Source organism: Eptatretus burgeri, chromosome 2 (assembly GCF_056783735.1).
Source record: "Eptatretus burgeri isolate ZD-2024b chromosome 2, Ebu_testis_v1, whole genome shotgun sequence".
Lineage (NCBI taxonomy): Eukaryota > Metazoa > Chordata > Myxini > Myxiniformes > Myxinidae > Eptatretus > Eptatretus burgeri.
Window position 1 is genome coordinate 158,935,457 of NC_140962.1, and position 15,376 is coordinate 158,950,832.

The 15,376-nt window shown below is 40.2% G+C and overlaps 2 protein-coding genes across 30 annotated transcripts in view; one reads left to right on the forward strand and one right to left on the reverse strand.

Annotated features, from left to right (window-relative positions):
- Positions 1-15,376, forward strand: part of LOC147033690 (NACHT, LRR and PYD domains-containing protein 12-like) — a 1,146,930-nt gene that overhangs the window by 1,053,805 nt on the left and 77,749 nt on the right. The window lies entirely within an intron of this gene.
- The window catches only part of LOC147033697 (NACHT, LRR and PYD domains-containing protein 12-like), a 517,878-nt gene that overhangs the window by 247,152 nt on the left and 255,350 nt on the right, over positions 1-15,376 (reverse strand). The window contains exons 1-2 of one of the 8 annotated variants that reach the window (XM_085871821.1): positions 5,471-5,624; positions 3,506-3,592 (exon numbers count right to left, since the gene is read on the reverse strand). The exons of 5 other annotated variants lie outside the window; for them this stretch is intronic. In XM_085871821.1, coding sequence (XP_085727947.1) covers positions 3,506-3,592; positions 5,471-5,472 — 89 coding nt within the window. In that variant the 5' untranslated portion in view covers positions 5,473-5,624. Of the gene's footprint in view, positions 1-3,505; positions 3,593-5,470; positions 5,625-15,376 lie in introns of those variants that run through there. 2 more of the 8 variants (XM_085871820.1, XM_085871817.1) reach the window with 2 other exon arrangements.

A 15,376-nucleotide genomic window follows, 5' to 3' on the forward strand; every position in this document is an offset into this window, starting at 1 on the left:
GTGACGCTGCTCTCAGTGCCGGGCAAGGTCTTTGCTCGGATAATTCTCGATAGGGTTCGCCACCATCTGCTTGAGCACCAGCGTCCAGAGCAGTCAGGCTTTACACCAAAGAGGTCAACGATTGACCGTATCCTTGCACTTCGTGTCCTCACTGAACGCAGACGAGAGTTTCGGCAGGGGCTGCTTGCAGCCTATGTTGATCTCTGTAAAGCGTTCCATTCAGTGAATCGGGATGTCCTCTGGAGGATTCTTGGTCTTCGTGGGGTGCCACCAAAACTGATCGATCTGATGTCTGAACTCTACTCTGGTACTGAGAGTGCTGTGAAGTGTGGTGGTACCATCTCTGACTTATTTCCAGTTGTTACTGGAGTTTGTCAGGGATGTGTACTTGCCCCCACACTTTTCAGCACTTGTATGGACTGGATTCTAGGGAGGATGTCGGAGAGATCAAGTTGCGGTGTGTCATTTGGGAATGTCAAGATCTCGGACCTTGACTTTGCAGATGATGCAGTCATCTTTGCGGAGACTTTAGACATCCTCTTGGGGGCCCTCGAGGTGCTGAATGAGGAGTCGGAGCCGTTGGGATTACGGGTTTCTTGGGTCAAAACTAAGATCCAGGCTTTCGGTGACATCTTGGATGCTGCTGTCCTGTCTGTGTCTGTTTGTGGTGAGGATGTTGAGGTCGTGGAGAGATTCACTTACCTTGGCAGTGATATTCATGTCTCTGCTGGCTGCGAGTCAGAGGTCAATAGACGTCTGGGTCGGGCCTGGGGAGTCATGGATTCACTGGATCATGGGGTGTGGCGCTGCCGGTACCTGTGCGGGAGGACGAAAGTCCGAGTCTTCAGGTCCTTGGTACTTCCAGTCTTGCTCTATGGGTGCGAGACTTGGATTCTGACCAAGGATCTGAGACGGAGACTTAATTCCTTTGGTACCAGGTCTCTTCGGAGAATCCTTGGCTATCGTTGGTCGGATTTTGTGTCCAACGAGCGGTTGCTGAGAGAGACTCGGATGAGATTTGTTACCTGCATAGTCCGTGAGCGTCAGTTGCGGCTGTATGGACATGTGGCTCGTTTTCCTGACTCTGATCCTGCTCACCAGATTCTCTCAGCGAGGGAGTCTCATGAGTGGAGGAGGCCATTGGGTCGACCACGTGCCTCATGGTTGCAACAGGTTGACCATCATCTAAAGGAGATGGGGATGGGCCTGGCATCTGCCTGGGGGATGGCCAGACGGAGGCCCCTGGAGTACCGGCGGAAAGTGGACGCAGCGACGTGCTGTTCTGGCACATGCTCCCATACCTGACCTGACCTGACAGTGACCCTCTTGGAAAGTACCCTTGGTATGTATAATGGCCTGTAGAATTTTAATAATACCACAATTTGAAACCACATACTACCTGGAGGTGTTCTACAGGGTCTATTCTACCACCCTGTCAAGTCATACCTTTTCTGTAGGGGGTGTTGAACGAATTTCCTTCTTTGGCTTCATATGAGAAATGGCTGCTGGACTATCACCTTCATATCCAGATCAACAGGTTTTTGTTTTTGAGACAAACATGAAGGTCATGGATGAGCAGGATGACAAGGGTACAAAGGTTCGAACCTACTGTGTTGAAGTGTGATTACAGGAAGACACGAGAAGTATAAATTCATCACTAAAGAAACCAGAGATGAGGGAAGGAAACACAGTAATGTGCAAAGGGTTGGGTTATGTGGGACTAATGGGGGTAATAACGATCGGGGGGAGAGATGGGGGATGACATGAGATGGTGTTGCTCCACCTGATTGAAGCCTTGCAGGAAAGAGTGGGATTGATGGACCTCGGGAAGTCTGTTCCACATATGTCAGAGAAGAGGAACAAAAGAGTCACGGTGTGTGGTGAGTCTGGATTTGGCGATTTCAACCAGGAAGGGGTTAATACAAGATCACGTGCATTATGGCGGAGTTCGCGAGGATTTGAGGGTAAAGAGGGGGATCTGTAACCAGAGGTGACGGTGTGTTGAGTTTTATTCCAAAACGTGGAGTGGAATAGGATTATGATAAAGATTATCGGATTCATAATGAAGATAAAAACTCAATTTAACAAGAGCAAGAATTGCGTTGCAATATGTGTCCCCTGCCAGTCCCAATGAATGTTTGGGATATAAAAATGTGTTTGCGTGTAACGCACGCTCGAGCCGATACCGGAACAAAAATGAAGAAGAAGAAACTCTCCAACCCACTGTGTTGAGGTTCATTCCGCAAAATTAAAGAAAAAACAATTTTCATTTCCTGATATATTTTGTAGATGAGAAACCCATAAAGACAATGAGGATAACAACAGAAGGAGAAACCTTCCAACCCACCATGTTTCGTTCACTTCTCGGCTTTGACCATTTCATAATAAAAATAATCCGATGGACACACATCAAACAAAAACATACACACGGCTGATGTACACATATAATACATCGTGTTTATATCCCTGGGATCAGTACAATTGCGCTGGACCACGGACTAACACCCAGGGATAAGGCTCGATGCCTCACAATCTGTGCTTCTTCACACAATGGCGGCACATGATTTTATTGGGGTGGAGTCAGGCAAGCTGAACACTGACCCATGTACAAGAGGAGATCTTTTCTCAGTCCAAAAAGGGCACAACTGTGAAAAATTGACGAAACGTCCTGCAACCCCGTCAGACGGGCAGAGAGCAAACCTCTCTCCGGTGAAACCAGTCAGGCACTAATAATCATGACAGAAGGTTCTCAATGAAGGGTTATCTCTCAGTAAAATAATAAAACTGATACTTTCAAACATGTTGAAGGTTCCACGTTGACTCCACAAATTATTTGTTTCATTAAACTTTGGGAAAACCAAACTGAGACATTTTATGAACTTTGTACTCGGAATGAACAAATCATCCTTTGAGCACAAGAAACACGAAACACGAGGATTGTACAGTTACTCATCTGAACGATACACAGGAACTCATCTGAAGAAGACACAGGTACTCATCTGAACGATACACAGGAACTCATCTGAAGGATACACAGGAACTCATCTGAAGGATACATAGGTACTCATTTGAACGATACACAGGTACTCATCTGAATGATACACAGGTACTCATCTGAACAATACATAGGTACTCATCTGAACGACACACAAGTACTCATCTGAAGGATACACAGGTACTCATTTGAACGATACACAGGTACTCATTTGAAGAAGACACAAGTACTCATCTGAACGATACACAGGTACTCATTTGAACGATACACAGGTACTCATTTGAAGAAGACACAAGTACTCATCTGAACGATACACAGGTACTCATCTGAACGATACACAGGTACTCATCTGAACGATACACAGGTACTCATCTGAAGAAGACATAGGTACTCATCTGAACAATACACAGGTACTCTTCTGAACAATACACAGGTACTCATCTGAAGGATACACAGGAACTCATCTGAACGATACACAAGTACTCATCTGAACGAGATACAGGAACTCACCTGAGTTCTTTCAGTCTGTTTGGTTTGCTCACCAGGGACTTCATCAGAATCTCCAAACCTTCATCACCAATAGACTGCTGATAAAACCTGTAGAGAGAGAGAAGGTGGAGAGTGAGCTGGGACTGCAGATGGAGACATTATTAAAATGTGCACAAAAGGATTCTTCTTCCTCTTCTTCTTCTTCTTCTTATGGATGCAGCACGTGGCTGTGGGTAACATCATTTGCTGGAGCGCAGTTGTGCCGATGCACATTCGAACCCAGGCTAGACAGTTTAAGGGGAGTGCAGTGCACATCTCTCCAGGCTGTCCTCACAGGTCCAGAAAGGCTTGTGTAGAAAACACAAGAATATTGGGGAAAAGAAGAGGGTGTTAGACATAAAGAAGGTGATTGAAGACAAAGATCACCAACCCATTTGTGATGTGAAAGTGATGGACACAAATGTTCAGATTCATCACAGGACACACCAATGATTTTAAAGGCCTTGGTTTCCTCAACATCAAGCAAAGCAAGACGTGAGGCAGGAGCGCCAGTCCAGGGGGAGAGCATTACTCCATTAAGCTGCGGATGAAGGTTTTGTAGTTGGATCAGAGTTCAGGTGTGCAAAGGAAGGATTTTGCATGATGGAGGATTTCCAGTCAGTGACTGGCTTTGATATGCCAACTTACAGATGTGGTTTCCTCTTGTATCTGCATTATTAACATTCATCTTGAATAAGTTCAGTCACTCAAACCTTTGGGTCTCACAATCAGACATGAACTTTGATCTTTCTTGGGTAAAAGTTTCCCTCTATTTTCTCCATCAGCTCTGCAGGTGGTGTGTTTTCCCCATTCCCCATTTTGAATGTTCTTTTCATTCTTTGACGTCATGATACGATTTGTGACCTCCTGAATAAATAATCGGTCCTCCACGAGCCTCGAAAAAGTAATCCAATAAAAAATAAATTAAAAGTTTCTGCGTCTTTGTTTAACTTCGATGGATTCCTAAACGGCCGTCCAGACATAATTGAAAACTGGTTTTTGGACTCGTGGGGTTCAAGGGAAGGCTTAAGGGGGTTCAAAATAATTTAATAGTCCCGGTGGTTTGGGGTTGGAGGACGACCCCAATTCTCTCGATGTAAATGTATTGGATAGCAGCACCTGGTGGAAGCCGGTATTACAAGTCATAATAAAATACCCCATGGACATCATTAAAGTGGGGGATTTACCCCTTCCGTAAGGAGGGATTCTTTGCTTGTTTCATACAATCCAGACCAGTCTCAAATCTTAACGTTGTCTTTACAACAGGAAGTAGAAAACAGTAATTTACTTTCTCAATCATCCACAGGAAAATATAGGTTTTTTTTGTTAACATAGTCGAGGCTCGTGGAAGAGTTAGAATGAGTACACTGAACGGAGCAGGACACAACAGGACAAAAGGAACAGTTGAGAGAGGGCAAAACACCAAGATGGAGGGAGGCTTGGGCAAACAATGGGTGGGGAAGGAATGGGTGGGGTGGTTGGGGGTGGGGGGGCAAGAGAGGATGAATGGGGTGGAAAAGATGGATACAGAAGGAAATTCTCAGGAAGAAAAACTGGAAATTTGGAAGGAGGAGCAATTTGGGTGGGGTGTGGGAAGGGGGGTAAGGGTAGAAAAGATGATGGTTTTGGATTGGGGACGATCTAAGATGGTGGTAAGCAGCTGTTTTGAAGACCTGGAGGGAGGAATGAGATTGAAGAGAATGTGGAAGTTGTTACACAGTTGGAGTTGGGGGTGGTGGGGGGAGGGGGTGCGGTGGGGGGAGGGAAGAACAATCTAAATGGAGAGATCATAAAACTTCTGGATCTCGTCAACAGTCAGGACCTTTGCTGGACAGAAAAATGTCATGAAAATTATCTCAACATTCGGCTGTGCACGAGGTATCATGCAGGATACCGAGTCTTTCATCAGAACAACTGAACTTCTCATGAACGATCCGGTATTCTCACATCAAACACGGTCCTTGCTTTGTCAAGCAGAGTTCACCCTCGACTGTTGAGGAACAGCAGATCCTGTTTCCTGTCCATCACTCTTCAACACTGTGTAATCCAACAATCCAACTCTCTCTCACTCAATATGTGATTGACATCCCCCACAGAGTGAAAGGACATGGTCTTCACGTGATGAAAACATGGTGTTCACGTGTTATGAAAACATGATGTTCACGTGATATGAAAACAAGGTGTTCACGTGATATGAAAACATGGTGTTCACGTGATATGAAAACATGGTGTTCACGTGATATGAAAATGAGGTGTTCACATGATATGAAAACAAGGTGTTCACGTGATATGAAAACATGGTGTTCACGTGTGATGAAAACATGGTGTTCACGTGATATGAAAATAAGGTGTTCACGTGATATGAAAACAAGGTGTTCACGTGATATGAAATCATGGTGTTCACGTGATATGAAAACATGGTGTTCACGTGATATGAAAACAAGATGTTCACGTGATATGAAAACATGGTGTTCACGTGTTATGAAAACATGGTGTTCACGTGTTATGAAAACAATGTTTACGTGTGATGATAACATGGTGTTAAGTGTGAAGAAAAGATGGTGTTCACGTGGTGAAAACATGGTATTCCCGTGATATGAAAACACGGTGTTCAGTTGTTATGAAAACGTGGTGTTCATGTGATGAAAACTTGGTGTTCAGGTGTTATGAAAACATCGTGTTCAGGTGTTATGAAAACATGGTGTTAACGTGATATGAAAACAAGGTGTTCACGTAATATGAAAACAAAGTGTTCACATGATATGAAAAAAAGGTGTTCACGTGACATGAAAACATGGTGTTCACGTGATATGAAAACACGGTGTTCAGGTGTTATGAAAACGTGGTGTTCATGTGATGAAAAGTTGGTGTTCAGGTTGTATGAAAACAGTGTTCAGGTGTTATGCAAACATAGTGTTCAGGTGTTATGCAAACATGGTGTTCACGTGATATGAAAACAAGGTGTTCACGTGATATGAAAACAAGGTGTTCACGTGATATGAAAACATGGTGTTCACGTGATATGAAAACAAGGTGTTCACGTGATATGAAAACATGGTGTTCACGTGATATGAAAACATGGTGTTCACGTGTGATGAAAACATGGTGTTCACATGATATGAAAACATGGTGTTCACATGATATGAAAACATGGTGTTCACGTGTGATGAAAACATGGTGTTCACATGATATGAAAACATGGTGTTCACATGATATGAAAACATGGTGTTCACGTGATATGAAAAGATGATGTTCACGTAATATGAAAAGATGATGTTCACGTGATATGAAAAAATGGTGTTCACGTGATATGAAAACAAGGTGTTCACGTGATATGAAAATAAGGTGTTCATGTGTTTTGAAAACATGGTGTTCACGTGATATGAAAACATTGTGTTCACGTGACATGAAAACATGATGTTGACGGGATGAAAACATGATGATCACGTGAAATGAAAAAACATGGTGTTCGAGTGTTATGAAAACATGGTGTTCACGTGATATGATAACATGGTGTTCACATTTGATGAAAACATGGTGTTCACATTTGATGAAAACATGGTGTTCGTGTGTTATGAGAACATGGCGTCCGTGTGTTATGAAAACATGGTGTTCATGTGTTATGAAAACATGGTGTTCATGTGTTATGAAAACATCGTGTTCACGTGATATGAAAACATGGTGGTTGTGTGTTATGAAAATATGGTGGACAGTGATATGAAAACAAGGTGTTCACGTGATATGAAAACATGGTGTTCACGTGATATGAAAACATGGTGTTCACGTGATATGAAAACATGGTGTTCACGTGATATGAAAACATGGTGTTCACGTGATATAAAAACAAGGTGTTCACGTGATATAAAAACAAGGTGTTCACGTGATATGAAAACATGGTGTTCCCGTGATATGAAAAAAAGGTGTTCACGTGACATGAAAACATGGTGTTCACGTGATATGAAAAGATGGTGTTCACGTGTTATAAAAACGTGGTGTTCACGTGATATGAAAACATGGTGTTCATGTGATATGAAAACATGGTGTTCACGTGTGATAAAAACATGGTGTTCACGTGATATGAAAACATGGTGTTCACGTGATATGAAAACATGGTGTTCACGTGATATGAAAATAAGGTGTTCACGTGATATGAAAACATGGTGTTCACATGATATGAAAATAAGGTGTTCACGAGATATGAAAGCATGGTTTTCACGTCATATGAAAACAAGGTGTTCACGTGATATAAAAACAAGGTGTTCACGTGATATAAAAACAAGGTGTTCACGTGATATGAAAACATGGTGTTCCCGTGATATGAAAACACGGTGTTCAGGTGTTATGAAAACGTGATGTTCATGTAATGAAAACTTGGTGTTCATGTGATGAAAAGTTGGTGTTCAGGTGTTATGAAAACATAGTGTTCAGGTGTTATGCAAACATGGTGTTCACGTGATATGAAAACAAGGTGTTCACGTGTGATGAAAACATGGTGTTCACGTGATATGAAAACAAGGTGTTCACGTGATATGAAAACATGGTGCTCACGTGATATGAAAACATGGTGTTCACGTGATATGAAAACAAGGTGTTCACGTGATATGAAAACACGGTGTTCACGTGATATGAAAACATGGTGTTCACGTGTGATGAAAACATGGTGTTCACGTGTGATGAAAACATGGTGCTCACCTGATATGAAAACATGGTGTTCACGTGATATGAAAACATGGTGTTCACATGAAATGAAAACAAGGTGTTCACGCGATATGAAAACAAGGTGTTCACGTGATATGAAAACAAGGTGTTCACGTGATATGAAAACAAGGTGTCCACGTGATATGAAAACAAGGTGTTCACGTGATATGAAAACATGGTGTTCACGTGATATGAAAATAAGGTGTTCACGTGATATGAAAAGATGGTGTTCACGTGTGATAAAAACATGGTGTTCACGTGATATGAAAACATGGTGTTCACGTGATATGAAAACAAGGTGTTCACGTGATATGAAAACACGGTGTTCAGGTGTTATGAAAACGTGATGTTCATGTAATGAAAACTTGGTGTTCATGTGATGAAAAGTTGGTGTTCAGGTGTTATGAAAACATAGTGTTCAGGTGTTATGCAAACATGGTGTTCACGTGATATGAAAACAAGGTGTTCACGTGTGATGAAAACATGGTGTTCACGTGATATGAAAACAAGGTGTTCACGTGATATGAAAACATGGTGCTCACGTGATATGAAAACATGGTGTTCACGTGATATGAAAACATGGTGTTCACGTGATATGAAAATAAGGTGTTCACGTGATATGAAAAGATGGTGTTCACGTGTGATAAAAACATGGTGTTCACGTGATATGAAAACATGGTGTTCACGTGATATGAAAACAAGGTGTTCACGTGATATGAAAACAAGGTGTTCACGTGATATGAAAACAAGGTGTTCACGTGATATGAAAACAAGGTGTTCACGTGATATGAAAACAAGGTGTTCACGTGATATGAAAACAAGGTGTTCACGTGATATGAAAACATGGTGTTCACGTGATATGAAAACATGGTGTTCACGTGATATGAAAACATGGTGTTCACGTGTGATGAAAACATGGTGTTCACATGATATGAAAACATGGTGTTCACATGATATGAAAACATGGTGTTCACGTGATATGAAAAGATGATGTTCACGTAATATGAAAACAAGGTGTTCACTTGATATAAAAACAAGGTGTTCACGTGATATAAAAACAAGGTGTTCACGTGATATGAAAACATGGTGTTCCCGTGATATGAAAACACGTTGTTCAGGGGTTATGAAAACGTGGTGTTCATGTGATGAAAACTTGGTGTTCATGTGATGAAAAGTTGGTGTTCAGGTGTTATGAAAACATAGTGTTCAGGTGTTATGAAAACATGGTGTTCACGTGATATGAAAACAAGGTGTTCACGTGATATGAAAACAAGGTGTTCACGTGATATGAGGTGTTCACGTGATATGAAAACAAGGTGTTCACGTGATATGAAAACAAGGTGTTCACGTGATATGAAAACAAGGTGTTCACATGATATGAAAACATGGTGTTCACGTGATATGAAAACATGGTGTTCACGTGATATGAAAACAAGGTGTTCACGTGATATGAAAACATGGTGTTCACGTGATATGAAAACATGGTGTTCACGTGATATGAAAACATGGTGTTCACGTGATATGAAAGCATGGTGTTCACGTGATATGAAAACATGGTGTTCACGTGATATAAAAACAAGGTGTTCACGTGACATAAAAACAAGGTGTTCACGTGATATGAAAACATGGTGTTCCCGTGATATGAAAACACGGTGTTCAGGTGTTATGAAAACGTGGTGTTCATGTGATGAAAAGTTGGTGTTCAGGTGTTATGAAAACATAGTGTTCAGGTGTTATGAAAACATAGTGTTCAGGTGTTATGCAAACATGGTGTTCACGTGATATGAAAACAAGGTGTTCACGTGATATGAAAACAAGGTGTTCACGTGATATGAAAACATGATGTTCACGTGATATGAAAACAAGGTGTTCACGTGATATGAAAACAAGGTGTTCAGGTGATATGAAAACATGGTGTTCCCGTGATATGAAAACACGGTGTTCAGGTGTTATGAAAACGTGGTGTTCATGTGATGAAAAGTTGGTGTTCAGGTTGTATGAAAACATAGTGTTCAGGTGTTATGAAAACATGGTGTTCACGTGATATGAAAACAAGGTGTTCACGTGATATGAAAACAAGGTGTTCACGTGATATGAAAACAAGGTGTTCACATGATATGAAAACATGGTGTTCACGTGATATGAAAACATGGTGTTCACGTGATATGAAAATAAGGTGTTCACGTGATATGAAAACAAGGTGTTCACGTGATATGAAAACATGGTGTTCACGTGTGATGAAAACATGGTGTTCACGTGATATGAAAATAAGGTGTTCACGTGATATGAAAACAAGGTGTTCACGTGATATGAAATCATGGTGTTCACGTGATATGAAAACATGGTGTTCACGTGATATGAAAACAAGGTGTTCACGTGATATGAAAACATGGTGTTCACGTGTTATGAAAACATGGTGTTCACGTGTTATGAAAACAATGTTTACGTGTGATGATAACATGGTGTTAAGTGTGAAGAAAAGATGGTGTTCACGTGGTGAAAACATGGTATTCCCGTGATATGAAAACACGGTGTTCAGTTGTTAAGAAAACGTGGTGTTCATGTGATGAAAACTTGGTGTTCAGGTGTTATGAAAACATCGTGTTCAGGTTTTATGAAAACATGGTGTTCATGTGATATGAAAACAAGGTGTTCACGTAATATGAAAACAAGGTGTTCACGTGATATGAAAAAAAGGTGTTCACGTGACATGAAAACATGGTGTTCACGTGATATGAAAAGATGGTGTTCACGTGTTATAAAAACGTGGTGTTCACGTGATATGAAAACATGGTGTTCATGTGATATGAAAACATGGTGTTCACGTGTGATAAAAACATGGTGTTCACGTGATATGAAAAGATGGTGTTCACGTGATATGAAAACATGGTGTTCACGTGATATGAAAACATGGTGTTCACGTGAAATGAAAAGATGATGTTCACGTGATATGAAAACAAGGTGTTCACGTGATATGAAAACATGGTGTTCACGTGATATGAAAACATGGTGTTCAGGTGTTATGAAAACGTGGTGTTCATGTGATGAAAACTTGGTGTTCATGTGATGAAAAGTTGGTGTTCAGGTGTTATGAAAACATAGTGTTCAGGTGTTATGAAAACATGGTGTTCACGTGATATGAAAACAAGGTGTTCACGTGATATGAAAACAAGGTGTTCACGTGATATGAAAACAAGGTGTTCACGTGATATGAAAACAAGGTGTTCACATGATATGAAAACATGATGTTCACGTGATATGAAATCATGGTGTTCACGTGATATGAAAACATGGTGTGAACGTGATATGAAAGCATGGTGTTCACGTGATATGAAAACATGGTGTTCACGTGACATAAAAACAAGGTGTTCACGTGATATGAAAACATGGTGTTCCCGTGATATGAAAACACGGTGTTCAGGTGTTATGAAAACGTGGTGTTCATGTGATGAAAAGTTGGTGTTCAGGTGTTATGAAAACATAGTGTTCAGGTGTTATGAAAACATAGTGTTCAGGTGTTATGCAAACATGGTGTTCACGTGATATGAAAACAAGGTGTTCACGTGATATGAAAACATGATGTTCACGTGATATGAAATCATGGTGTTCACGTGATATGAAAACATGGTGTGAACGTGATATGAAAACAAGGTGTTCACGTGATATGAAAACATGGTGTTCACGTGATATGAAAACATGGTGTTCACGTGATATGAAAGCATGGTGTTCACGTGATATGAAAACATGGTGTTCACGTGATATAAAAACAAGGTGTTCACGTGACATAAAAACAAGGTGTTCACGTGATATGAAAACATGGTGTTCCCGTGATATGAAAACACGGTGTTCAGGTGTTATGAAAACGTGGTGTTCATGTGATGAAAAGTTGGTGTTCAGGTGTTATGAAAACATAGTGTTCAGGTGTTATGAAAACATAGTGTTCAGGTGTTATGCAAACATGGTGTTCACGTGATATGAAAACAAGGTGTTCACGTGATATGAAAACATGATGTTCACGTGATATGAAAACAAGGTGTTCACGTGATATGAAAACATGATGTTCACGTGATATGAAATCATGGTGTTCACGTGATATGAAAACATGGTGTGAACGTGATATGAAAACAAGGTGTTCACGTGATATGAAAACATGGTGTTCACGTGATATGAAAACATGGTGTTCACGTGATATGAAAATAAGGTGTTCACGTGATATGAAAACAAGGTGTTCACGTGATATGAAAACATGGTGTTCACGTGTGATGAAAACATGGTGTTCACGTGATATGAAAATAAGGTGTTCACGTGATATGAAAACAAGGTGTTCACGTGATATGAAATCATGGTGTTCACGTGATATGAAAACATGGTGTTCACGTGATATGAAAACAAGGTGTTCACGTGATATGAAAACCTGCTGTTCACGTGTTATGAAAACATGGTGTTCACGTGTTATGAAAACAATGTTTACGTGTGATGATAACATGGTGTTAAGTGTGAAGAAAAGATGGTGTTCACGTGGTGAAAACATGGTATTCCCGTGATATGAAAACACGGTGTTCAGTTGTTAAGAAAACGTGGTGTTCATGTGATGAAAACTTGGTGTTCAGGTGTTATGAAAACATCGTGTTCAGGTTTTATGAAAACATGGTGTTCATGTGATATGAAAACAAGGTGTTCACGTAATATGAAAACAAGGTGTTCACGTGATATGAAAAAAGGTGTTCACGTGACATGAAAACATGGTGTTCACGTGATATGAAAAGATGGTGTTCACGTGTTATAAAAACGTGGTGTTCAAGTGATATGAAAACATGGTGTTCATGTGATATGAAAACATGGTGTTCACGTGTGATAAAAACATGGTGTTCACGTGATATGAAAAGATGGTGTTCACGTGATATGAAAACATGGTGTTCACGTGATATGAAAACATGGTGTTCACGTGAAATGAAAAGATGATGTTCACGTGATATGAAAACAAGGTGTTCACGTGATATGAAAACATGGTGTTCACGTGATATGAAAACACGGTGTTCAGGTGTTATGAAAACGTGGTGTTCATGTGATGAAAACTTGGTGTTCATGTGATGAAAAGTGGGTGTTCAGGTGTTATGAAAACATAGTGTTCAGGTGTTATGAAAACATGGTGTTCACGTGATATGAAAACAAGGTGTTCACGTGATATGAAAACAAGGTGTTCACGTGATATGAAAACAAGGTGTTCACGTGATATGAAAACAAGGTGTTCACATGATATGAAAACATGATGTTCACGTGATATGAAATCATGGTGTTCACGTGATATGAAAACATGGTGTGAACGTGATATGAAAGCATGGTGTTCACGTGATATGAAAACATGGTGTTCACGTGACATAAAAACAAGGTGTTCACGTGATATGAAAACATGGTGTTCCCGTGATATGAAAACACGGTGTTCAGGTGTTATGAAAACGTGGTGTTCATGTGATGAAAAGTTGGTGTTCAGGTGTTATGAAAACATAGTGTTCAGGTATTATGAAAACATAGTGTTCAGGTGTTATGCAAACATGGTGTTCACGTGATATGAAAACAAGGTGTTCACGTGATATGAAAACATGATGTTCACGTGATATGAAAACAAGGTGTTCACGTGATATGAAAACATGATGTTCACGTGATATGAAATCATGGTGTTCACGTGATATGAAAACATGGTGTGAACGTGATATGAAAACAAGGTGTTCACGTGATATGAAAACATGATGTTCACGTGATATGAAAACAAGGTGTTCACGTGATATGAAAACATGGTGTTCACGTGATATGAAAACATGGTGTTCACGTGATATAAAAACAAGGTGTTCACGTGACATAAAAACAAGGTGTTCACGTGAGATGAAAACATGGTGTTCCCGTGATATGAAAACACGGTGTTCAGGTGTTATGAAAACGTGGTGTTCATGTGATGAAAAGTTGGTGTTCAGGTGTTATGAAAACATAGTGTTCAGGTGTTATGAAAACATAGTGTTCAGGTGTTATGCAAACATGGTGTTCACGTGATATGAAAACAAGGTGTTCACGTGATATGAAAACATGATGTTCACGTGATATGAAAACAAGGTGTTCACGTGATATGAAAACATGGTGTTCACGTGATATGAAATCATGGTGTTCACGTGATATGAAAACATGGTGTGAACGTGATATGAAAACAAGGTGTTCACGTGATATGAAAACATGGTGTTCACGTGATATGAAAACATGGTGTTCACGTGATATGAAAATAAGGTGTTCACGTGATATGAAAACAAGGTGTTCACGTGATATGAAAACCTGCTGTTCACGTGTTATGAAAACATGGTGTTCACGTGTTATGAAAACAATGTTTACGTGTGATGATAACATGGTGTTAAGTGTGAAGAAAAGATGGTGTTCACGTGGTGAAAACATGGTATTCCCGTGATATGAAAACACGGTGTTCAGTTGTTAAGAAAACGTGGTGTTCATGTGATGAAAACTTGGTGTTCAGGTGTTATGAAAACATCGTGTTCAGGTTTTATGAAAACATGGTGTTCATGTGATATGAAAACAAGGTGTTCACGTAATATGAAAACAAGGTGTTCACGTGATATGAAAAAAAGGTGTTCACGTGACATGAAAACATGGTGTTCACGTGATATGAAAAGATGGTGTTCACGTGTTATAAAAACGTGGTGTTCACGTGATATGAAAACGTGGTGTTCATGTGATATGAAAACATGGTGTTCACGTGTGATAAAAACATGGTGTTCACGTGATATGAAAAGATGGTGTTCACGTGATATGAAAACATGGTGTTCACGTGATATGAAAACATGGTGTTCACGTGAAATGAAAAGATGATGTTCACGTGATATGAAAACAAGGTGTTCACGTGATATGAAAACATGGTGTTCACGTGATATGAAAACACGGTGTTCAGGTGTTATGAAAACGTGGTGTTCATGTGATGAAAACTTGGTGTTCATGTGATGAAAAGTTGGTGTTCAGGTGTTATGAAAACATAGTGTTCAGGTGTTATGAAAACATGGTGTTCACGTGATATGAAAACAAGGTGTTCACGTGATATGAAAACAAGGTGTTCACGTGATATGAAAACAAGGTGTTCACGTGATATGAAAACAAGGTGTT